This window comes from Symphalangus syndactylus, chromosome 10 (assembly GCF_028878055.3).
Source record: "Symphalangus syndactylus isolate Jambi chromosome 10, NHGRI_mSymSyn1-v2.1_pri, whole genome shotgun sequence".
NCBI classification, from domain to species: domain Eukaryota; kingdom Metazoa; phylum Chordata; class Mammalia; order Primates; family Hylobatidae; genus Symphalangus; species Symphalangus syndactylus.
In genome coordinates, this window is record NC_072432.2 from 100,132,150 (window position 1) to 100,158,216 (window position 26,067).

The window sequence follows — 26,067 nt, forward strand, 5'->3', positions numbered from 1 at the left end:
CCAGCTGTGTGGAAAAGCTGGCTAGGGTTTCATACCCAGCGAACCTGTAGAGTGTTATCTCCTACAGTGTGGTGCTGCTGAACAGCCACTCTGATTTAGCATCTTCTTTGGCTGAGATTCCAAGCAGATTTTGCAGGCTGCGGTTGCTGCTATTCCCACCTTCCATCTTTGTCTTTGGTTGCTCTCAGGAGTTTTTCTTCCTATAGGCACTTGTGATGCTTTCTGTGGGTTCAGGCAGGAACAATTCTCCTGCAAGGAACCCAAGATGGTGGGGAAGTTGGTCTTGATCTCACTTTTTCCAGTGTAGAAACTGAGTCTGGGGAAAATTTTCCACAGGCAGTTCCTTGCAGATTAGGGGAGAGGCATCACAGTTACAGAATTCTGATTCTCTTACCATCTGCTTGAAATTTTTTCACTTCTTTGTGGTCCCGGGGATTGTCCCATCCTCATATTTGAGTTCTGGGATATTGCTGGTAATAATCTTGGCATTGGATATTGGTTTTTGGTTTTCTGCTGGGGGAAGTGAAGCCAGATTGCTTCAACTCTGCCATTTTAGTGATGTCATTCTCCCTGATTATTTCTTGATGATAATTTCCTGGTTATGGACTTACCGTGAGTTTGCATTAGCCCACATTGCATGAATGCCTAAGTTGACTACACCATTTGCAATCCCTAATTAATATTGATTCTTTCCTGATTATTGTTTTAATATAAACTTAAACATGAAATTATACCAGTTTTATGGAAATTCTTGAGTTCCTTTACTTGGTAAGAAATGTCTTGAATGCATGCAATTATGAACTGTAGTTTCCCCATTTTATACCTATTTGACTTATATTTTTTCAGGTTTATGATATATTAATGTTCCTGGAGCTTATACTCATTTAAAAACAGCCTCAGTACTGAAGTTCTTGAATGAAACAGCTCAATAGAAACTATGAAGATGCCTTTGTGTACAATATTGTTAGGATAGCACGTCCTAGATGTACATATCATAATTATGTTTTTAAAAAATATCTTATAGGTGAAGTGCCAGCATTATAAGAAAAAACGAATGGAGCAACAAGAAACTATTGCTTCTTTGCAAATGGAAGTCTGTAGATTAAGAAAGGAGGAAGAAGATCGCATTGTCACTCAAAACAGAGTGTTTGCCTATCTGTGCAAAAGAGTTCCTCATACCGTCTTGGATAGACAGTAATTTTGCTACATAAATTGATATGTAGCTTGAGTCATTGTTTTGTTTGTTTGTTTGTTTGTTTTACCTGATATTATCTTGGGGGTGGTTATAACTCTTATAAACTAGAAAAGCCTCTCCCTCCTCCTCTTCTGCATTGTTCTTCCCTGCTCATCCTGTTCTTTTTTTTTTTTTTTTTTTTTTGGTTCTAGAGGTCCTTTGAAGAATGGAATTGCACATTTACTAAAAGTAACACTAAACTTTTACATAAATTCATAATTAATCAGACATTTCTCAAAATAACTGATCCTTTTAGTGAAGAATAATATTGAGAGATCACTGTATGGGTTTTAGGGTTGCTTAGTTTTACTATGTTATTGATTTTAGGAGTTTTTAGTGGAAAGAGCCAGGGACTATATATTTTGGAGGAAAAAAAAAAATCATCATTGATTTTTTTTTAACCCAGCTGAAGTTGATAGTATTTTTATTTAAATTCTGATTTTACATTTGTAACTGTTGTCTTTTCTACTGAAAATCATTCTTAAGAACAATATTATAATTATTTGCTATATCCTATAATACATAAAAATAGTTTCAAAATAATAAAACTAGAATTACTAACAATAAGCCTACTGAATGAAATTTAAATTTCTGGGCAGCTCTCTTTGATATTAATATATTCCACTATGTATGCAGTCAAGATGTATATTTCTAAAATATCTTGAAATACTTATTTCTCTGCGTGTTTGCATCACCAAATTACAATGCAGTTAGGTTTGTTTCAATTTCTTTTCAATTTTCAGGGATTGCTTTTTAAATTTTTACTTTTGAATGTGTAAACATTTATATAATTGCAAAATCAAAACTATTTGTTATTTATATTCAGAGAAGTTGTGTTTTCATTCCTGTCCTCTTTATTCTATCCTATCCTTACCTCCCCTATAGGTAATTGATTTTAAATGTTTAGTGTTATTTTTAGCAATATAAGTAGTATGGATATTATATACATATTCTCTCTTGTTTATGTACTAGCACCTTCTTTTTTTCTCTGAACAGTTTAAACCGATTGCATTTTAAGCGGTATTATATGTTTACCTAATAGGATTGGAAATCTTGAATAATTAGATGTTTCTATTTTACTATAAAAATAAATGAGGTCAGATATAAAGTAAAAACAAGTTAAAACTATAGATTTTTTGATAATTATTTGAGAGATAATACACATATATACACATACATAATTTCCATCCTCTTGAAGGAAAGGTAAGGACAAACACATAAAAATAAATAAAAATGTTAGTGAGAGGCGTGAATAAATAGAAGAGGGAGGCGAGGTAAGAAAAATAGGAGAGGTAAGGAAGAATAAATAGGAGAGAGGTGAGGGAGAGAGAAGTACAGTGGGAAGAAGAAGAGAGAAATTGGAAGGGAAGAATGAAAAAACAAAAAACAGTTAAGATGACTGGGTAAGAGGGTGAGAGAAGCACTGACGGAACCTGCAATGTACCAGATGAAGTCAGGCTAATTCAGGTATGAATTTGTCCAGTGGGCCAGAGATTTTCCACTTTGTTTGATTTTTATCAGTGCGAACTTTCAGTTTGAGACACTGAAATGAAAAATTGTGAATTAAACCTTTTGGAAATACATGAGTTGTAGCCACTACAGATATCATTAAAAGTTACACAGGTACTGGGCTAATAGGGCACACACAGATGAGGAAAGCCATGATTCCTGTATTCAGTGACCTGATAGTCTAGTTGGGTACATAGACACATATGCAAGTAAGTAAAATATAAAGCAGATAGTGGTATGTACTATAAAGTGGGGCAGATAGGATACTAAGTGGGTGTGACATAGGGAGAAATTAGTGAAAGGTAAGAATGACTACATAGGCTTCGTGAATGAGTCATCTTTTTAGCTGGACTACTAGGAACTATAGAATATTAATAGGCAGAGGTGAGAGAAAGGATGTTTCAATTAGAGAAATATGGTAATAGGAAAAGTGAATGTGTTTGGGACGTCAAGAGTCCAAGAGGTCTGGAGCATAGGATACATGAGATTCTGGGAAGAGTCTTAAGAGACAATATGACAATATGGAAAGTATGCTTTAACTTTGAGAGACTTAAATTGGCCGAAGAGTTTGAGTTCTACTTTCTGTGTGGCAGGGAAGATAAGATACCCAAAGATTTCTGAGCAAGGAGATTAAACCCAGAGAAAGACAAGTTAGTAATTGGTTGTAGTAGTAGAGGGCTAATGAAGGTCTTAACTAGGACCAAAAAAAAGGGAGAGATACTGCAAAGATGGACAGGAGTTGTCCAGACGAATGGGCTATAGATGTTGAAAGGAGTGGAGGAGTCAAAGATGGCCAGTTTTTAAACTACATTTGAAGGAACGGGGAAGAAACTGATGAATTCATTTATGGATATATGCTTAGGCACCTTCAGTCATCCATGTAGACATATCAGGCCTGTTGTTAAAAGGGCCAAACTCCAGAGAACTTCCAAATTCCATATAGAGAAAGAAGAGGCAGAAGAGGAATTGTGTTTGGGTATCATGATAACCAAGGAACAAAAGTGTTTCAAGGAGAGGGTGATCGGCAGTGTTGCATGCTTCCTCATTGGTTAACTTGTTTACTTTCCCACTATTTTATCTGCTCAGAATTCCCGGTACTTAACATGTAATAAGTCCTCCCTAAAACTTTATTGAAGATAATTGGTTACAATCACTCAGAATGAATGAAGTTTGCTATAAAGGAAAAGATTAGAAATAGAATCATAGCATAAGGGGGAAGTAGGTCAAGAGGATTTGTGTAGGATATAAAGAAGAATAAAGCATATTTTCAGGATAATGTGAAAGCTGGTATATGTTAAGATGCAGAAGGCTTGAAGAGAAAAAGAGTAATTGGGGAAGGGTTGAAGGGAGAAAGAGTAATCTAGAAAGTTGCGACATTAAGAGCACAATTGGCTGCATTAGTTCTGAAAAGGGGGATGGGTTGGTAATGTTTCCCCAAGATAGGAGAGAAACAGTATATTGTTCCTTTAAAAAGAATAACACATGAAAGCATAGTATTATTTTGTTTTTCTCTCATTTTTTAAATGACAAAAGCAATAAATGTTTCTAAAAATTGAGGCCGGGCACGGTGGCTTACGCCTGTAATCCCAGCACTTTGGGAGGCCGAGGCGGGCGGATCACGAGGTTAGGAGATCGAGACCATCCTGGCTAACACGGTGAAACCCTGTCTCTACTAAAAATACAAAAAATTAGCCGGGCGTGGTGGCAGGCGCCTGTAGTCCCAGCTACTGGGGGGCTGAGGCAGGAGAATGGCGAGAACCCAGAAGGTGGAGCTTGCAGTGAGCCAAGATCATGCCACTGCACTCTAGCCTGGGCGACAGAGCGTGACTCCATCTCAAAAAACCAACAAACAAAAAAAAAATAAATAATTCAAACAATATGAAAGTGTATATGGTAAAATGTAACAAATCTGCTTGCTTTCCTAATCCCCACATCCCAGAGATAACCTCCTCTCCTAAAATTTGGTGTGTGTCCTTCCTACTGTTTCTCAAAAGGAGTCCCGTTGGCATTTTGAGTGAGGCAGTTCTTTGTGTATTGTGTTGTTTACTGATGAATTTTTAGCATTCTGCCCCCTCTACAACTAGTCAATATGGCAACATTGCCCCTCCATACACCCGCTAGCTTACAATATTATTCCCTGGTTAAGAACCCACAGAGTTCTTTTTCTTTTTTTTTTCTTTTTTTGAGACGGAGTCTCGCTCTGTCGCCCAGGCTGGAGTGCAGTGGCCCAATCTCGGCTCACTGCAAGCTCCGCTTCCCGGGTTCACGCCATTCTCCTGCCTCAGCCGCTCCGAGTAGCTGGGACTACAGGCGCCCACCACCACGCCCGGCTAATTTTTTGTATTTTTAGTAGAGACGGGGTTTCACCGTGGTCTCGATCTCCTGACCTCGTGATCCGCCCGCCTCGGCCTCCCAAAGGGCTGGGATTACAAGCATGAGCCACCGCGCCGGGCCAGTTCTTTTTCAATATACATATTCACATCTAACTTTTTTCTTTGTAGACAAAAGTAAAAAATATACATTTGATTATGCAACATTAATTTTTTCCATCATCATTCCTTGTTAAGGACATACAAATTTACATTGTTTTTTCTACTTCTCCATTGTTTTCTTTTTTTTTTTTTTTTGAGACGGAGTCTTGCTCTGTCGCCAGGCTGTAGTGCAGTGGTGCACTCTTGGCTCACTGCAAGCCCCGCCTCCCGGGTTCAAGTGATTCTCCTGCCTTAGCCTCCCGAGTAGCTGGGACTACAGGCACTCGCCACGACGCCCAGCTAATTTTTTGTATTTTTAATAGAGATGGGGTTTCACCATGTTGGCCAGGATGGTCTCAAACTCCTGACCTTGTGATCCGCCTGCCTCGGCCTCCCAAAGTGCTGGGATTACAGGCTTGAGCCGCTGCACCTGGCCCATTATTTTCTATTGTATGAATGTGCCATTATTTATTTAACCTTTCTCCTGATGGAGAGTTAAATTATTTCTGGCTTTTCACTCTTATAAATAATGGTGCAGTGAACAACTTTGTTCATATTGAGTTGCATCCTTTGACATATTTCTGTGGGAGATATTGCTAGAGGTAGAATTGTTGGGACAAGGAAGATATGCATTTAATATGTTGAGATATAATGTTTATAGTTATTTTTAAATCTATACTTTGAAATTAATATAACATATGACTTAGTATCGTATTTGCTTTCTGGTAAGAATCACTTAAATTTTTTAAAGCCTGCCAGATAATCTGCACTTACTTTTACACTGTAATTTGAAATTATGTGGCGAAACTAGTAGATGCTGTAATACCACATTTTGAAAATAATTCAATATTCTGTTTTCTAGGTTGCTTTGTCTAATTGATTACTATGAATCTAAAATTAGAAAAATTCATACACAAAGGTACGACTAATCCTGTATTACAGTTTTTAAAGTTTTTAATCCAGTAGTCACACCAGAAGTTTCTGTAGCTTTTAAAACTTTAAATATACTATGGAAATCCACCTAATATGTCACTGTGAAGTTCTTTTTTATAAAGAACTTGAAGATTGTATTTTACAACCTAAGTCAAGATGTATTGTTGTATTTATGTTAAATTATATATACTTAATTATCACCAAAGTATTGGTCACAGCAGAAATGATATTTCCCTTTATTTTCTTGAAGTATTATAATTTTTTCTACTGATGTGATCTAGCCCCTGAGTAGTTACCAAGTATATCCACAAAGTGCATAGAATTAGATTGGCTGCCTACCAAAGTGTAACCTAATTAGTATGCAGATTTATGTGAGATAAAGATAAGATGTCAGTGAAAAATCAAGCTTATAGATTAAAACACACTTATCGCCTGATTAAATAAGCATAGATAAATGGTCTTTGGCTAAACTAAAATAGCTGAAGGATATCTAACATATAATCTAAAGTGCTTTAATGTAAGGTCACTAAAACAGTAGCTAATCTTTTTATTATTTATAGATGGAGCAGTTCTTTTAACAAATATTTATTTGAGCACCTATTTTGTACCATGTTCTAAATAATTAGGATCCCATAATAAGGCAGATAAATTCTTCACTTTTATGAAGCGTACGCTCTAGTATTCTTGCCCCAAGAATAGCGACTTTCCAAAATCTTGGAGAGAATAATGGCAGAGCTCTGTGGGTTGCTGGTTGCTGATTATCTGTAGTACTGTGGGGACTCCAAAAAAGAAAGGAAAAGGAAAAGAAGAAGGAAAGGAAGAAGAGAAAAACTAATTAAAAAGCAACTTCTTGCTTTATATTCTTTTCAGAAAGCAGCATTTTATTATCAAGTAGCTTCAGGGACCTTCTGACTTCTAAATGAAACTGTCGTTTAAATGTTGGAGATTCTACAAAGATAGGACAAGTACTCAACTCAGCTGTTGTAGCACAAAATCAGTGACAGATAATATGTAAATGAATTGGCACAGGTGTGTTCCAATAAAAACAGTACAAAACCAACAGCCTGCTGAATATAGCCTGCAGACGGCAGTTTGCTGACCCCAGTCTAGATGATGAAGAGAGGGGATTTGGGGTTTTTAGTAAGAGTAGAAAAGATTTAACATAACATAGCCAGCAGGAGATCTTTTGTGTAGAATATGATGTGAGAGGTACTTGTAGAGTTCTGCAAACGGGGTTCTCTGACTAAAGATGATAAAAGGATTGAGGCCATTGGAGTGGTGGTATTGAATTTAGTTGTCATGAATTTGTAATGAAAATCTGGGGCTGAGGAATGAGTGCTTGGAAAAGAATCACTTTTTAACTGAAAAAGCTTTTCATCAGTTGTCTAGCTGAAGTAAAGTATTTTGGCCTATACAAATTATCCTTGGGTCAGATATTTGGATTGGATGTCTTATTGAGGGAAGTGGAGGATAGGAAGAAAATAGGAGATACATTAATAAATAATATTCTACAAATGGGAAACTTTGCAGCAATAAAAAGAGTCTCCTAAGGAAGGGGTTTTTCAGGATTCATTGACTGAGCGGAGTTTATATTATAAACTCAGTCTCCTTTCTAAGAGTGAGTACTAACTTGAAAGTGAGATTCTGGCAATTTCAGGATAGATTTTGAGATCTACAAATAGGATATAGGTATCACCTAAAGAAGTAGGAGTACTGTAACAGGAGGATGTAACAATTCATTGACAAGTATTACATGAGTAAAGAAGATGAAAGAGAAGGGGGGAAAACAGGCCAAGATTTGGAGGCCTAAGTAAGATAAACAGGAGGCAGAGGAAAAGAGCTATGACCCTGTAGAACAGAAGCAGCAAGACCAAAGGAAGAAGACAGGTGGGACATGGGCCTCTTGCAGTGGCAAAAGCTTCTCTGCTTGTCCATTTTTTTAAGGCCAGTGTTGTCCGAAGTTTTTTGTTGTTGTTGTTGTTTTTATCATCAGACTATATGCACATGCGTAAAATAAACACATTGGGAATAAATAAATCATTTGAACTGAATCAATCCATTGATACTTACTAGACTGGTGATATGTTTATGTGTAATACTAGAAATCATGCGTGTACCCAGTGCATACTAGGCTACAATAGTAATACTTTATGTGATACAACAGTTAAAGTGAAATGTAGTCCTAAACAATAAAGTTGTGTTTAACAGAAAAGTATTTTATACTGCTTCAATTTTTAAATTTAAGATTTAATGAAATTAAAAGTTTAGTTCTTTGGTGGCATTACCCATATTTCAAGTGTTAAGTGGTAACCACTAGCTCATGTAGCTATTGGTTACCATATAGGACATCACATTGATAGTTAATCAAGATTGCTAAAAATAATCATACCTTATTTGCTAGCACTTTGCATTTCACAGAGTCCTTCAGTTATCTTTCATTTGCTTTTTACACCAGTCCTGTAAAGTAGATGTGACGGATACTATTTTACAGATGAGAAAATAAATTCTGAGAGATTGACTTATTCAGATAATACAACTAGTTAGTGGTGTTATCAAGGCTTGAACCAAGACTATTAAATCTGTTGCTTTTTCCACTTATGATCTGCATTTGTTTAATATAGGTTTTTTGGTGACCTAAAAGTACTAGAAGGAAAAAATAGTATGAGGAGAATGTATTTTTTAAAAGAACATGGATGTTCCACCTATGTTTTGTTTGTTTATTCAGCAGTGCTTTTTCACCTCCTCTTATATTCCATACTTTTTCTAGGCTGTGAGATACAGGGGTGAATAAGACAAAGTTCTGGTCCTCATGGATCATATATTCTAAGTAAAGAGAGAATAAATGGATACTGTATGTACTATAATATTAGATAGTAGTAGTGTTCTAATACCATTCTCTATAAGAACAAGTAGGAAATTTGGATTAATTTTAATTCATGTTTAGATTAGTAAACCCTCATTACATTGGTTTAGTTTTTTTCTTTGAAGATAGATTTTTCATAAGTATACTGCATACATATTTTCATAGGCAATATAAAGAAGATGAAAGTCAGTCAGAAGAAGAAAACGACTACAGAAATCTGGATGCCTCACCAACTTATAAAGGCCTTTTAATGGTATGGGGACTGCATAACTAATAAATACTTTTTAATAAGTAATCTAAGAAAGTTAATTATTTTTCTATGAAATGTGTTGCAGTCATTACAGAATCAACTCAAGGAATCAAAATCTAAGATTGATGCACTTTCAAGTGAAAAGCTGAACCTCCAAAAAGATTTGGAAACCAGGTGAGAGAAACTTATTTTTTTTTTTCTGAGACAGGGTCTCACTCTGTCACTCAGGCCAAGTGCAATGGTGTGATCACGTCTCACTGCAGCCTTGACCTCCAGGGATCAAGCAATTTTTCCACTTCAGCCTCTTAAGTAGCTGGGGCTATGGGTGTGAGCCACCACACCCAGCTAATTTTGAAAATTATTTAATTTTAATTGAGACAGAGTCTCACTCTGTCGCCCAGGCTGGAGTTCAGTGGCGCGATCTCAGCTCACTGCAACCTCTGTCTCCCAAGTTCAAGCGATTCTTCTGCCTCAGCCTCCCGAGTAGCTGGGATTACAGGTGCACACCATGACGGCTGGCTATTTTGTGTGTTTTTAGTAGAGATGAGGTTTGGCCATGTTTGTCAGGCTGATCTCGGACTTCTGACCTCAAGTGATCCTTTCTCCTTGGCCTCCCAAAGTGCTGGGATTACAGGCATGAGCCACCATGCTCAGCCTCTAATTTTTTAATTTTTTGTTTGGTAGCGATGGGGTCTCCCTGTGTTGCCTAGGCTGGTCTTGAACTCCGAGGCTCAGTGCCAGAATTCCCAAAGGACTAGAATTACAGGCATGAGCCACTGCATCCGGCCAGTTTTTCTTCATCCTTTGAAAAGTAAACATACTGGAATTTGGAATATTAAATGCACCATTCTAGCTCCTTTGCTCTAAAGCTAATCATGAGTACATAATATTCTTATACTCACTTTAGTCAGTTCTTTCCCATGATAACTTATGAAAGGAACGAGCACATGGGTAGGCAAGGGAAATGAGAAAATAGGAGTCCACATTGAAGAAGATAAAACTAGCTAAGAATAGTGGCTTTTGCCTGTAATCTCAGCACTTTGGGAGGCTGAGGCAGGTGGATTGCTTGAGGCAGGAATTCAAGACCAGCATGGGCAACATGGAAAAACTCCTTCTCTACAAAAAATATAAAAATTAGCCGGATGTGGTGGTCTGTGGCTGTAGTCCCAGCTACTCCGAAGACTGAGGTAGAAGGATCACTTGACCCCAGGAGGTCAAGGCTGCAGTGAGCCATGATCTTGTCACTGTACTCCAGCCTGGGTGACAGAGCGAATAAAAAAAAAAAAAAAAAAAAAACAACAACTTCAAATAGATTCAGTCTTTTTTTTTTTTTTTGCTTTTAAAAAATAGCTTTAATGAGTTACAATTGATGTACAGTACACTGCATATATGTAAGGTACACAATTTACTGAATTTTGATATGTGTATACACCTGTGAAACACTTATACTCCAGATAATCACCTTGGAGGCTAGGTGCAGTGGCTCATGCCTATAATACCAGCACTTTGGGAAGCCCAGGTAGGAGGATTGTTTGAGGCCAGGAGTTTGAGACCAGCCTGAGCAACACGAGACCTCATCTCTACAAATAATTTTAAAAATTAGCCAGGCCTGCACAAGGATGACACGCAAATTCGTGAAGCGTTCCATATTTTTAAAAAAAAAAAAATTAGCCAGGCATGGTAGCATACTCCTGCAGTCCCAGCTACTAAGGAGGCTGAGGTGAGAAGATCGCTTGAGCCCAGGAGGTCAAGGCTGCAGTGAGCTGTGATGACACCACTACACTCCAACCTGGGCAACAGAGACCCTGTCTCTTAAAGCAAAAAACCCTAAAAGTTATCTCTTGCCCCTTTTGTAATCCCTCCTGCCCCTCTTTGCCTTTGCCTGAGGCAACCACTGATTTGCTGTCAGTCATTATACATTAGTTTATATTTCCTAGACTTATTATAAGTGGAGCTATACAATATTTACTCTTTTTTGTCGATCGTCTTTCACTCAGCATGATTATTAAATTTTTATTTTAATTGCTAATTGACAAATTACAGCTGTATATATTTATGAGGCACAAAGTGATGTTACGATTCATGATTATAATGCAGAATCATTAAATCAAGCTAATTAACACATCCATCATCTAATACCTTTTGTGGTTGAAAACATTTGAAATTTACTCTTAGTGATTTTGAAATGTATAATACATTAATATTTACTATATTAGATTCAGTCTTATGCCAGAGGAGTTCTCATTCTCAAATTATACTACAGTGCCTTGTTATTCTTATTCCTGTGCTGTGGGATGAGAAGAAAAGTAAAATTTATAATGGCACACAACAGAAAGGTATATCCAGCATAGCTATAAAAGGATGACACTCATCTATGTAATAAAGAATGAACATCGTTGAGCCTTTTTTCATTCAACAAATACTTGAATACCTGTAGTAAGTTAGACACTGTCCCAAACTCTGGGGTGAAGAAGAGACCAAAACAAATTTCCTGTTCTCAATAAGCTTATACTTTAATGGCTGGGCGCAGTGGCTCACGCCTGTAATCCCAGCACTTTAGGAGGCCGAGGCGGGCCTCCTGAGGTCAGGAGTTTGAGACCAGCCTGGCCAACTTGGTGAAACCCTGTCTTTACCGAAAAAATACAAAAATCAGCCATGTGTGGTGGTACACATCTGTAGTCCCAGCTATTCAAGAGGCCAAGGTGGGAGAATAGCTTGAACCTGGGAGGCGGAGGTTGCAGTGAGTTGAACTTGTGCCACTGCACTCCAGCCTAGGTGACAAACAAAAAACAACAACAAGAAAAAACTTACACCTTAATGGAGAGAAGGACCTGATACCTAGCATAAGCCATTTATATAAAATGTGAAAACCTTGAACACAATAATATGTAAATTTATGATTATATAAATATGTAGTAAAAATTTAAAAACATACATGGGAATAATGGAAAATGAATTGAGGATAGTGGTTCTCTATGGTATGGGAAGGAGAAGAATGACATTAATGAGGGAATTTTAAGTATATGTATAAAGTTTGAGTTAAGATTTGAATCAAATCTGTTAATATTCGAATTTGATAAAGTTAGGTGGTGGATGCACCAGGATTTGTTATAATGTTCTCTGTTTTTGTCTGTATACTTGAAATATTTCACTATAAAAACAAGTAATAGATTAGCAGCAAAAAATGACTAAAAGGCTTTGAATAAGGGATTACAGAGAATAAGAAATCTAAATGGCCAGTAAACTCCAAATTAGCAGTCATGAAATATTTTCAGAAGTTCAATAAGTATATTTGCGACAAGTAACAAAGTATTGTATGTCGTTTATTTAAGTACCTTTATGGTTTTATTCAGTACATTGAATTAATTTATAATTATTTATTTTCCACAGGCCCACACAGCATGAATTAAGACTTTATAAACAGCAGGTGAAGAAACTGGAAAAAGCCCTTAAGAAAAACATCAAGTAATTATATTTTTACCAAAATTGCTTCTTTTATTAGGATTTTTTATTTTATTTATTTATTTATTTATTTATTTTTATTTTTTTATTATACTTTAAGGGTACATGTGCACAACATGCAGGTTACATATGTATACATGAGCCATGTTGTTGTGCTGCACCCAGTAACTCGTCATTTAACATTAGGTATATCTCCAAATGCTATCCCTCCCCCCTCCCCCCACCCCACAACAGGCCCCAGCGTGTGATGTTCCCCTTCCTGTGTCCATGTGTTGTCATTGTTCAGTTCCCAACTATGAGTGAGAACATGCAGTGTTTGTTTTTTTGTCCTTGCGACAGTTTGCTGAGAATGTTGGTTTCCAGCTTCATCCATGTCCCTACAAAGGACATGAACTCATCATGTTTTATGGCTGCATAGTATTCCATGGTGTATATGTGCCACATTTTCTTAATCCAGTCTATCATTTTTGGACATTTGCGTTGGTTCTAAGTCTTTGCTATTGTGAATAGTGCCGCAATAAACATACATGTGCATGTGTCTTTATAGCAGCATGATTTATTATCCTTTGGGTATATACCCAGTAATGGGATGGCTGGGTCAAATGGTATTTCTAGTTCTAGATCCCTGAGGAATCGCCACACTGACTTCCACAATGGTTGAACTAGTTTACAGTCCCACCAACAGTGTAAAAGTGTTCCTATGTCTCCACATCCTCTCCAGCACCTGTTGTTTCCTGACTTTTTGATGATGGCCATTCTAACTGGTGTGAGATGGTATCTCACTGTGGTTTTGATTTGCATTTCTCTGATGGCCAGTGATGATGAGCATTTTTTCATGTGTCTTTTGGTTGCATAAATGTCTTCTTTTGAGAAGTGTCTGTTCATATCCTTCGCCCGCTTGTTGATGGGGTTGTTTGTTTTTTCTTGTAAATTTGTTTGAGTTCATTGTAGATTCTGGATATTAGCCCTTTGTCAGATGAGTAGATTGCAAAAATTTTCTCCCATTCTGTAGGTTGCCTGTTCACTCTGATGGTAGTTTCTTTTGCTGTCCAGAAGCTCTTTAGTTTAATTAGATCCCATTTGTGAATTTTGGCTTTTGTTGCCATTGCTTTTGGTGTTTCAGATGTGAAGTCCTTGCCCATGCCTATGTCCTGAATGGTAATGCCTAGGTTTTCTTCTAGGGTTTTTATGGTTTTAGGTCTAACATGTAAGTCTTTAATCCATCTTGAATTAATTTTTGTGTAAGGTGTAAGGAAGGGATCCAGTTTCAGCTTTCTACATATGGCTAGCCAGTTTTCCCAACACCATTTATTAAATAGGGAATCCTTTCCCCATTGCTTGTTTTTGTCAGGTTTGTCAAAGATCAGATGGTTGTAGATATGTGGCATTATTTCTGAGGGCTCTGTTCTGTTCCATTGGTGTATATCTCTGTTTTGGTACCAGTACCATGCTGTTTTGGTTACTATAGCCTTGTAGTGTAGTTTGAAGTCAGGTAGCGTGATGCCTCCAGCTTTGTTCTTTTGGCTTAGAATTGACTTGGCGATGTGGGCTCTTTTTTGGTTCCATATGAACTTTAAAGTAGTTTTTTCCAATTCTGTGAAGAAAGTCATTGGTAGCTTGATGGGGATGGCATTGAATCTATAAATTACCTTGGGCAGTATGGCCATTTTCACGATATTGATTCTTCCTATCCATGAGCATGGAATGTTCTTCCATTTGTTTGTATCCTCTTTTATTTCATTGAGCAGTGGTTTGTAGTTCTCCTTGAAGAGGTCCTTCACATCCTTTGTGAGTTGGATTCCTAGGCATTTTATTCTCTTTGAAGCAATTGTGAATGGGAGTTCACTCATGATTTGGCTCTCTGTCTGTTATTGGTGTATAAGAATTCTTGTGATTTTTGCACATTGATTTTGTATCCTGAGACTTTGCTGAAGTTGCCTATCAGCTTAAGGAGATTTTGGGCTGAGACGATGGGGCTTTCTAAATGTACAATCATATCATCTGCAAACAGGGACAATTTGACTTCCTCTTTTCCTAATTGAATACCCTTTATTTCCTTCTCCTGCCTGATTGCTCTGGCCAGAACTTCCAACACTATGTTGAATAGGAGTGGTGAGAGAGGGCATCCCTGTCTTGTGCCAGTTTTCAAAGGGAATGCTTCCAGTTTTTGTCCATTCAGTATGATATTGGCTGTGGGTTTGTCATAAATAGCTCTTATTATTTTGAGATACATCCCATCAATACCTAATTTATTAAGAGTTTTTAGCATGAAGCATTGTTGAATTTTGTCAAAGGCCTTTTCTGCATCTATTGAGATAATCATACGGTTTTTGTCGTTGGTTCTGTTTATGTGCTGGATTACGTTTATTGATTTGCATATGTTGAACCAGCCTTGCATCCCAGGGATGAAGCCCACTTGACCATGGTGGATAAGCTTTTTGATGTGCTGCTGGATTCGATTTGCCAGTATTTTATTGAGGATTTTTGCATCAATGTTCATCAGGGATATTGGTCTGAAATTCTCTTTCTTTGTCATGTCTCTGCCAGGCTTTGGTATCAGGATGATGCTGGCCTCATAAAATGAGTTAGGGAGGATTCCCTCTTTTTCTGTTGATTGGAATAATTTCAGAAGTAATGGTACCAGCTATTCCTTGTACTTCTGGTAGAATTCGGCTGTGAATCCATCTGGTCCTGGACTTTTTTTGGTTGGTAAGCTATTAATTATTGCCTCAATTTCAGAGCCTGTTATTGGTCTATTCAGAGATTCAACTTCTTCCTGGTTTAGTCTTGGGAGGGTGTATTTGTCGAGGAATGTATCCATTTCTTCTAGATTTTCTAGTTTATTTGCATAGAGGTGTTTATAGTATTCTCTGATGGTAGTTTGTATTTCTGTGAGATCTGTTGTGATATCCGTTTTATCATTTTTTATTGCGTCTATTTGATTCTTCTCTCTTTTCTTCTTTATTAGTCTTGCTAGCGGTCCATCAATTTTGTTGATCTTTGCAAAAACCAGCTCCTGGATTCACCAAATTTTTTGAAGGGTTTTTTGTGTCTCTATTTCCTTCAGTTCTGCTCTGATCTTAGTTATTTCTTGCCTTCTGCCAGCTTTTGACTGTGTTTGCTCTTGCTTCTCTAGTTCTTTTAATTGTGATGTTAGGGTGTCAATTTTAGATCTTTCCTGCTTTCTCTTGTGGGCATTTATTGCTATAAATTTCTCTCTACACACTGCTTTAAATGTGTCCCAGAGATTCTGGTATGTTGTGTCTTTGTTCTCGTTGGTTTCAAAGAACATCTTTATTTCTGCCTTCATTTTGTTATGTACCCAGTAGTCATTCAGGAGCAGGTTGTTCAGTTTCCATGTAGTTGAGTGGTTTTGAGTGAGTTTCTTAATCCTGAGTTCTAGTTGGATTGCACTGTGGTCTGAGAGACAGTTTGTTATAATTTCTGTTCTTTTACATTTGCTGAGGAGTGCTTTACTTCCAACTATGTGGTCAATTTTGGAATAGGTGTGGTGTGGTGCTGAGAAGAATGTATATTCTATTGATTTGGGGTGGAGAGTTCTGTAGATGTCTATTAGGTCTGCTTGGTGCAGAGCTGAGTTCAATTCCTGGATATCCTTGTTAATTTTCTGTCTCGTTGATCTGTCTAATGTTGACAGTGGGGTGTTAAAGTCTCCTGTTATTACTGTGTGGGAGTCTAAGTCTCTTTGTAGGTCACTAAGGACTTGCTTTATGAATCTGGGTGCTCCTGTATTGGATGCATATATATTTATGATAGTTAGCTCTTCTTGTTGACTTGATCCCTTTACCATTATGTAATGGCCTTCTTTGTCTCTTTTGATCTTTGTTGGTCTAAAGTCTATTTTATCAGAGACTAGGATTGCAACCGCTGCCTTTTTTTGTTTTCCATTTGCTTGGTAGATCTTCCTCCATCCCTTTATTTTGAGCCTATGTGTGTCTCTGCATGTCAGATGGGTTTCCTGAATACAGCACACTGATGGGTCTTGACTCTTTATCCAATTTGCCAGTCTGTGTCTTTTAATTGGAGCATTTAGCCCATTTACATTTAAGGTTACTATTATTATGTGTGAATTTGATCCTGTCATTGTGATGTTAGCTGGTTATTTTGGTCGTTAGTTGATGCAGTTTCTTCCTAGCCTCGATGGTCTTTACAATTTGGCATGTTTTTGCAGTGGCTGGTACTGGTTGTTCCTTTCCATGTTTAGTGCTTCCTTCAGGAGCTCTTGTAAGGCAGGCCTGGTGGTGACACAATCTCTCAGCATTTGCTTGTCTGTAAAGGATTTTATGTCTCCTTCACTTATGAAGCTTAGTTTGGCTGTATATGAAATTCTGGGTTGAAAATTCTTTTCTTTAAGAATGTTGAATATTGGCCCCCACTCTCTTCTGGCTTGTAGAGTTTCTGCTGAGAGATCAGCTGTTAGTCTGATGGGCTTCCCTTTGTGGGTAACCCGACCTTTCTCTCTGGCTGCCCTTAACATTTTTTCCTTCATTTCAACTTTCGTGAATCTGACAATTCTGTGTCTTGGAGTTGCTCTTCTCAAGGAGTATCTTTATGGCGTTCTCTGTATTTCCTGAATTTGAATGTTGGCCTGCCTTGCTAGATTGGGGAAGTTCTCCTGGATAATATCCTGCAGAGTGTTTTCCAACTTGGTTCCATTCTCTCTGTCACTTTCAGGTACACCAATCAGGCATAGATTTGGTCTTTTCACATAGTGCCATATTTCTTGGAGGCTTTGTTCGTTTGTTTTTATTCTTTTTTCTCTAAACTTCTCTTCTCGCTTCATTTCATTCATTTGATCTTGCATCACTGATACCCTTTCTTCCAGTTGATCGAATCGGCTGAGGCTTGTGTGTTCGTCATGTAGTTCTCATGCCTTGGTTTTCAGCTCCATCAGGTCCTTTAAGGACTTCTCTGCATTGGTTATTCTAGTTAGCCATTTGTCTAATTTTTTTTCAAGGTTTTTAACTTCTTTGCCATTGGTTCGAACTTCCTCCTTTAGCTCGAAGTAGTTTGATCGTCTAAAGCCTTCTTCTCTCAACTCATCAAAGTCATTCTTCGTCCAGCTTTGTTCCGTTGCTGGTAAGGAGCTGCGTTCCTTTGGAGGAGGAGAGGTGCTCTGATTTTTAGAGTTTCCAGTTTTACTGCTCTGTTTTTTCCCCACCTTTGTGGTTTTATCTACCTTTGGTCTTTGATGATGGTGACGTACAGATGGGGTTTTGGTGTGGATGTTCTGTCTGTTTGTTAGTTTTCCTTCTACCGGTCAGGACCCTCAGCTGCAGGTCTGTTGGAGTTTGCTGGAGGTCCAGTCCAGACCCTGTTTGCCTGGATATCAGCAGCGGAGGCTGCAGAACAGCGGATATTGGTGAGCAGCAAATGTTGCTGCCTGATCGTTCCTCTGGAAGTTTTGTCTCAGGAATACCCAGCTGTGTGAGGTGTCAGTCTGCCCCTACTAGGGGATGCCTCCCAGTTAGGCTACTCAGGGGTCCAGGACCCACTTGAGGAGGCAGTCTGTCCATTCTCAGATCTGCAGCTGCATGCTGGGAGAACGACTGCTCTCTTCAAAGCTGTCAGTCAGGGACATTTAAGTCTGCAGAGGATTCTGTTGCCTTTTGTTTGGCTATGCCCTTCCCCTAGAGGTGGAGTCTGCAGAGGCAGGCAGGCGTCTTTGGGCTGTGGTGGGCTCCACCCAGTTCGAGCTTCCCGGCCGCTTTGTTTACCTACTCAAGCCTCAAAAATGGCGGGCGCCCCTCCCCCAGCCTTGCTGCTGCCTTGCAGTTTGATCTCAGACTGCTGTACTAGCAATGAGCGGGGCTCCGTGGGTGTAGGACCCTCTGAGCCAGGTGCGGGATATAATCTCCTGGTCTGCCATTTGCTAAGACCGTTGGAAAAGTGCAGTATTAGGGTGGGAGTGATCCGATTTTCCAGATACCGTCTGTCACCCCTTTCTTTGACTAGGAAAGGGAATTCCCTGACCCTTTGCGCTTCCCGGGTGAGGCAATGCCTCACCCTGCTTTAACTCACACTCGGTGCGCTGCACCCACTGTCCTGCACCCACTTTCCGACACTCCCCAGTGAGATGAACCTGGCACCTCGGTTGGAAATGCAGAAGTCACCTGTCTTCTGCTTCGCTCATGCTGGGAGCTGTAGATTGGAGCTGTTCCTATTCAGCCATCTTGGCTCCACCCCTATTTATTTTTATTTTTTATTTGTTTTTTGAGACGAAGTCTTGCCCTGTCTCCCATGCTGGAGTGCAGTGGCACAATCTCAGCTCACTGCAAGCTCCGCCTCCCAGGTTCATGCCATTCTCCTGCCTCAGCCTCCTGAGTAGCTAGGACTACAGGCGCCTGCCACCACCCCTGGCTAATTTTTTTTTGTATTTTTAGTAGAGATGGGGTTTCACCGTGTTAGCCACCGTGTCGATCTCCTGATCTCGTGATCTACCTGCCTCGGTCTCCCAAAGTGCTGGGATTACAGGCATGAGCCACCATGCCTGAACTTATTTTATTTATTTTTATTACATGTCAGCTTATGCTACCTACTGGTGGCTTTGACTTGGACCTACCAGGCTGATGGGGAAAATGACATTAAAAGGGGGTGTTTCTGGTTTCGCAGTTTAAAAGCAATTTCTACTATGCTGAATTTGGCTATATATTTATCTTAAGTGAGAACAAAAAAAGGTAGTTGCCTGAAGTAATGAAGGGCAAAGATTTTAAATAGAAAATTATCCTGGGAAGTAATGGAAGAATTCCAAGAGAATTAATGAAATTAGAAGTGACAAGCCTCCAATTTTTGCTGGTGGTAATTATGATCTGAATGTTTTAAAGTAAGCGTTATCGCACTTTAAAAGTACCAGAAGGAATGCAGTGAGCCATTTATATCTACTGCTTGTACCCTTCCTGACTTTGAAAAGCAAGTGCTCAGTGTTTCAAAGGGTTGATCTCAGTGATTGTGTTTTCTGAAGATTATCTATGTGTACTCTTTGATTCAAGGGGATGGGATTTGAGAAAGTGTTTGGGGAGTGTTGGGATGAAATATTTTGAAAGCTATGAGTTAATATATGCATTAAATGTATTAAGTCAGTTATATTAGCATATGTGATTCAGTTTTCAGTGACAGCTGTGTTTCCTCCTTCCTATGGCAGCACATAACACAGTGACAGGCAAGTATCATGAGTATCCAGGAATTACATACTGGGTTAAAATAATAGGGGCCAGGTGCAGTGGCTCACGCCTGTAATCCCAGCACTTCGGGAGACTGAGGCAGGACAATTGCTTGAGTCCAGGAGTTTGAGACCAGACTGGGCAATGTAGTGAGTCCTTGTCTTTACAAAGAATTTAAAAATTAGTCAGGTGTGGTGGTATTTACCTGTAGCCCCAGTTACTTAGGAGGCTGAGGTGGGAGGATTCCTTGAGCCCAGGAGGTCAAGGCTGCAGTGAGCTGTGATCACACCACTGCACTCCAGCCTGGGCAACAGAGCAAGACCCTGTCCCTCCACCCCTCGCCCCCCCAAAAAAAGATAATAGAGGAGGAAAACTAAGCAAGAAAAGAGAAGTGGAAGGTTCAGAAAGGATGCATGCATATTCAATGAATAATTATTCCCTTCCTACTATTCCTTGATATTTTGTGTACTTAGAATTCTTCTTACATCTGTTTGGCATTCTAGGTACTGGTTGCAGTGGTAAACAAAATAGAAAAGGTCCCTGACCTCATAGAGATTACATGAAGGGAGAAAGATAATGAAAAAATAAATACAATTTCAATATGCTATAAGTACTAAATGTACAATCGTGGGACAGTAGCCATTATATGAGTTTGGAGAAGAGATGGTAGTGACATGGTCAAAGGTGGCAGTAGTGGAGGTGATGAGAAGTATTTGGAATTGGAGAATGGAGGTAGAACTAATAGGACTTCACGATGGGTTGAATATAGCGAGTTGTGGGGAAAAAGGAAGAAGTCTCCCGAGTTTTAACCTTGAATAACAACGTGGTTGTCGGTGCCATTAATGAGATAGGAGATTGAGAGAAAAGCAACTAGGAGGAGGAGGATGTAGGGAAGTAAAAAGAGAAGGAAACCTGTTGACTCTAAAGCAAGTGTATAACATACACACACACGTACACACGTGTATGTACTTACGCATACATATAGTCTTCATTATTAATAGATTCCATATTTATGAATTTGCCTACCTGCTAAAATTTATTTATAACCACAAAATCCGTACAGCACCTGCAGTCATTCATGGACATGTACAGAGTGTCAAATAATTTGGGTCATCCAACACACACATGTTTAGTTTTCAAACAAGTTGATGATCTGCCCTATTGTTTGAGCTCTCATACTGTAAACAAATGTCCTTTTGTCCATCTATTTAGTGATACTTTTTTTTTTTTGCATTTCTATGCCTTTTGTTGGTGATTTCTTTAAGATGGCCCCTGAGTTACTGCTGAAGTGCTGTTTGGTGTTCTTATCCACAAGAAGGCTATAATATGCCTTGTGGAAAAAATACACCTATTAGATAAGCTTTATCAGGTATGAGTTATAGAGTGCTGTTGTCCATGAGTTCAGTGTTGATGAATCAACAATATATATATTTTAAAGGTGTCTTTAAATAGAAACATACATACAACAAGGTTATATATTGATCATTTAAGGAAAATGTGATCAGACTTGCAGGAACCTGACCCTGTATTTCCCCTAGGAGCAGTGGTTCAGTATTTGCTAATTCAGCATTCATGGTGATTTTATAGAACATAACTACCATGAATAATGAGAATTGACTGCATATACATATTGTTGTTGTTGTTGTTTATTTGGGCTCTGGTCTTTATAGTGACTTTTATTATTGTCCTTTAAAATTATGATTCAGACCCAATTCCTGCTATATTTTTCTGCTAAATTTTGAAGAAATGTGTTTTTGTTTTTAATAAAGTTTAAAACTTTGGTAGTATCTAGACATGGAAGCAAATTTGGGAGTGTTATATAACTTGCCCAAGTTATATAGGTTACTGGCATATGGAAGAACTTGAATAGAAATCAGATCCTTACCCAGTCATTCTGACTTCAAAACTTACACTCTTAGCTACCATACAGTTAGAACTAAACAAAACACTCAATGAAAAAAAATTTTTCAAGGTAAAACTTAAAAAATTTTTACTTTGCAAGGTAAAACTTAAAAAAACTTAAAAAATGTTTTAAAAACTTAAACTTAAAAAATTTAAAATTAAATAAACTTTAAAAACTTAAAAAAAATTTACTTATCAAGGTAAAACTTTAAAAATTTTATTTCTGTAGTACAGAGGTAGAATATTTTTTCAAAGTACTACTGATGCTGGGGAAATAATTAAAACTAAAATCTGTCAATCCAGTGAATTCTCTTTACAAACGTAGGGAAAAAAAGAAACAGTTTTATTACTGAATTCAATCAGATTCAATCAGATTGTGATGCACATTACAGGACATCTGTTAGAGATATTGCAAAGACAGAAAGAAATGTCACCCTTTTGTATTGCAAGGCAGATACAATCCATTATATACATGTTAATTATCTGTATTAAAGGAAAAATAAAAACTTCTAATGTCTTTTTGATAAGTAAAAGGTTACAACTTGGGGCCAGGAGCCTTGACGAAATTCCAACAGAGACAGAGAAACAAGGTACCATCTTCCGAGATGTTCACATTTCAAAGAAATGATTGCAAAGCCCCCGAGAAAGTGCTGAGATTCAAAACTGGCAAGAGCCTTCTTTAGCTCTTAATAAGATTTATGTATATCTTAAAGAGAGTAAAGGATTTGTAGTTACAGATTTTCCAAAGGAAATGCTACAAGAAAATGGAAGAGGGTATAGTCTGTTTTCCTTTTGGAACCAGAGAAAATTGAGTTTGTTTGTTTGTTTTAGATTTGTAGTTAACCAACTTTCAATGTCAAATAAGGCTATCAACAATTTAATGTGGGAGAACATGGACTCTTCTTGAGTTAGTATTACAAACAGGCTGATTATAAAATTTCCTTGTTAGGAAGTGATTAAATAAGTCTGCCCCTGTAAGATAAACAAAGGTACTACACTAATTTCATTTAATTTTTCAATAGTATTTATGTTTTGCTAGGGGAAAAACAAAATCTTACAGCCACTCTGTGTTGAGCTGACAGTCCTTGAAGTGGTTAGGCCAATGAGCCAAAGTGAAATTAACAGTCAAACTGTTAACTTACTGCTATAGGATAAACAAGAGGCCAAAATGAAAAGGGCTGACTCCTCAATGTTGCATTTTTCCCTATGGAATAGCACCAGGTGAGGAACAGTCTGACATACACCCAGATGGGGGGAATCATCTCACTGCCTAGGAGCCCTGCACAAAAGATTCCTGCTATTTTAAGGTGTAGGGAGAAGAAAGGCTAGGAGTAGAAAAGTACTGAGTCAGAGTGGAGAAAACTATTTTAATTAAGGCTTCTCCACCAATAAGAAGATCTTGGATAGAGGTACTTGACACATGCCTCAGTCTAAGCTCCAAGTAAAGAGGCCCCTAATGGAGGTGCCTAGGGTAGGAATGCAGAAATGCTTGTGGCAAGGCAGTAGAATAACAGTAGTAGTAGTATAGCTTTCAGGAAGGAAAGGAGGTGGTATGTCCTTGACTGCAACTGTCTCCAGAGATTGCAGTGCACAGGCTGTGCAACATGTCTGGTGTGGAGAGGACAGCTTTCCCCGCAAGAGATCTTCCAGGCAGAGCCTTTGTAATTACCTGTGACTGTGCCTGAAATATGACACATTGGATTTTAGCCAGGAGCTGGACTTTTCACCTAGAGAAACACTTGCCTTCAGAGTTTGGCACTGGTGCTGGGTTGAAGTGAACCACCTCTCTTTTCATCACTAACTATCTTAGAAAGTCCTAAGATTGTAGGGTAAAAGACTCGGGGAACAATATAGCTTTGAGAAGCTCACATTGATGCACCTATGTGTTTTGCATCAGTGTAGCTAAATTAGTGGAATTTTTAAAAACAAAATTGGCAGTCCTTTTTTTTAACTTGTTCCTGATCTCCAGCATGGATCTTATTCCACTGTGAGATCATGGAAAAGCTCCAACAGAACACAGTTAAAAGCTATTAAGTTTCTGCACGTGGAAAGTTATCTTATGGAGATGGCTATACAAAATAGATAACACAGCATATTTTAAGTTGGAGGTACAGTGTTCTGTTTTCTCAGTGTCCACAAAAAAACATAGTTGCTGCTGCTGAATACATGGAATGAGTGTCTGCAAAGCATGTGAAGTACCCCTTAGCCACTCCTAGGGGATTTTTATTATCTTTCAGGCCCTTCCTGACTGCTCTGGATACCGCAGAACAGCTCTAGCATATTTCTGAGTACAGCCCAGGCAGCTACAACCCAGGTTTCTAAAATGCCAATTAAGTCATGCAAATAGAAAATGAGAGAATCATCAGCAATATAACATAGAAGTTATATTGTTCATGTGTAGTTTTTCCTAGACTCAAGGCACTAGAATAACTGCAGTAATATTTATAGCCTTCAGGAAAGGGGCAAGCTTTGCTAGTACATAGACAAGTGCCCTTTTAGCTCTAGTTTAAGAAAATTTAGAATGAGCAACAGTACCCTGGGCTCCTTCCCTGATCCCCAGCATTAGACAGACTATAGGCTGGAAGCAAGTTGCACTTCCTCCTTTGCCCATTTTAACCTCAGCTTCTTTGGCCCAGGGCTCCACTTCAGTCTTTATATCTTGGCATCCATAAGCCAACATTTCTTCTTTATTGTCTGTGCATTTTTAATATATCCTGAGGCAATCTCCAGACATGCTTGATCTGTCCAACTTAACTCCTGAGGCACCAATTACTGTTTTTATTCTCCAGTTCTAAAGCTACATCAGTTGTAAGTAGTCTGGTTTCTAATACTGTTTTCTCCTGAGCCCTGTAATTACTTGCATGATTTTGCAGAACGTGAAGTTTTACAGTAATATTGTTAATGGCAGATATTTTCTGTGAGACTAAGTGAACCAGTTTCCTATGAATCCCCAGTTTTTACTAATGATTGTCTTATATAAACTTAGAAAAACAATGGGACTAAACGAGTTAATACATGTAAAGTGTTTAGAATTCCTGCATAGAGAAGGCTCTCAGTACCTACTAGTTATCATCATTAGGCTCCCAATAAATTGTAGTTACTGTCATTATTAAGTGAGGGTATCTCTTTATTCATCTGGTTAATGGAATCACATTTCATTTCCCAGAGTAACTAATCAGTACATGCAATTATATATTTAGGTCATTGCAGTGACAGCAAAAATGTTGTGTATCTACAGTGTAACATTTATTAATCAGATTTGCAAACAATTCATTGATAAGTTGAACATTTTCACCTAAGTGAAAGGGACTAACATTTAAATTCAGATATATCAGTTTACGTCTAGTCCTTCTAGAGGCCATATCAGCTTTTCTGTGTCCTTTTTTGTTCTAGATAATATGCTCATGGCACTGCTTTTAGGCAAAACTGTGAAGAATGTGAACGTAGTAAATAGGAAGTCATTTATAATTTGGCTTGGGCATATACTCTAGAAAGTAGAGAATAGCAATTGAGTGAATATAAAGGGAATATATGTGACTGGAGTAGGTAATTGTAGGGAAGTAGTAGAATCAAGTAAGAAAGGAGTCAGGAGAAATACTGTGTTAGGACTGGGCGGGCACGGTGGCTCACTCCTGTAATCCCAGCATTTTGGGAGGCCGAGGCGGGCGGATCACCTGAGGTCAGGAGATTGAGACCAGCCTGGGCAACATGGTGAAACTCCCTGTCTACTAAAAAAAAAAAAAAAAAAGAAAAAAAAATACAAAAATTAGCTGGGTATGGTGGCCCATGCCTGTAGTCCCAGCTACTCGGGAGGCTGAGGCAAAATAATCGCCTGAACCTGGGAGGCAGGGGTTGCAGTGAGGTGAGATCGTGCCACTTCACTCTAGCCTAGGTGACAGAGTGAGACTCCATCTCCAAAAAAAAAGAAATTTTATTAGGACTAATAGCATGGAAAGTTTTGAATGCTAGCCCAAGGAAATTAGATTTAGCACATAAAGCAATGAGAAATCATTGATTGTTTTTCAACAGGAAAATGACATGATGGAGTTTTACTATTCTATTTTACAAACAGCAGGCAGAGTGCATCGTTAATAAGTCATAGAGTCAGTTTAGTGGGTTGAAGTCCCAGCAGGAAACTGATGGCATACTCAAATTGAAGAGGGGTAATTTGAAGGATTATTAAGAGACTACAGTAGTCCCCCCTTATCAGTGGGGGATACATCGTTCCAGGATCCCCAGTAGATACCTGAGACCTCAGAACC

The 26,067-nt window shown here is 38.4% G+C and overlaps 1 protein-coding gene across 19 annotated transcripts in view; it reads left to right on the forward strand.

The window, feature by feature from the left end:
* Positions 1 to 26,067, forward strand: part of CEP70 (centrosomal protein 70) — a 158,433-nt gene that overhangs the window by 84,623 nt on the left and 47,743 nt on the right. For 15 of the 19 annotated variants that reach the window (XM_055295269.2, XM_055295270.2, XM_063610705.1 and 12 more), the window contains 5 exons: positions 1,025 to 1,194; positions 6,077 to 6,133; positions 9,176 to 9,263; positions 9,346 to 9,434; positions 12,651 to 12,725. In XM_055295269.2, coding sequence (XP_055151244.2) covers positions 1,025 to 1,194; positions 6,077 to 6,133; positions 9,176 to 9,263; positions 9,346 to 9,434; positions 12,651 to 12,725 — 479 coding nt within the window. The remainder of the gene's footprint in view (positions 1 to 1,024; positions 1,195 to 6,076; positions 6,134 to 9,175; positions 9,264 to 9,345; positions 9,435 to 12,650; positions 12,726 to 26,067) is intronic. The other 4 variants (XM_063610715.1, XM_063610713.1, XM_063610709.1 and 1 more) reach the window with 1 other exon arrangement.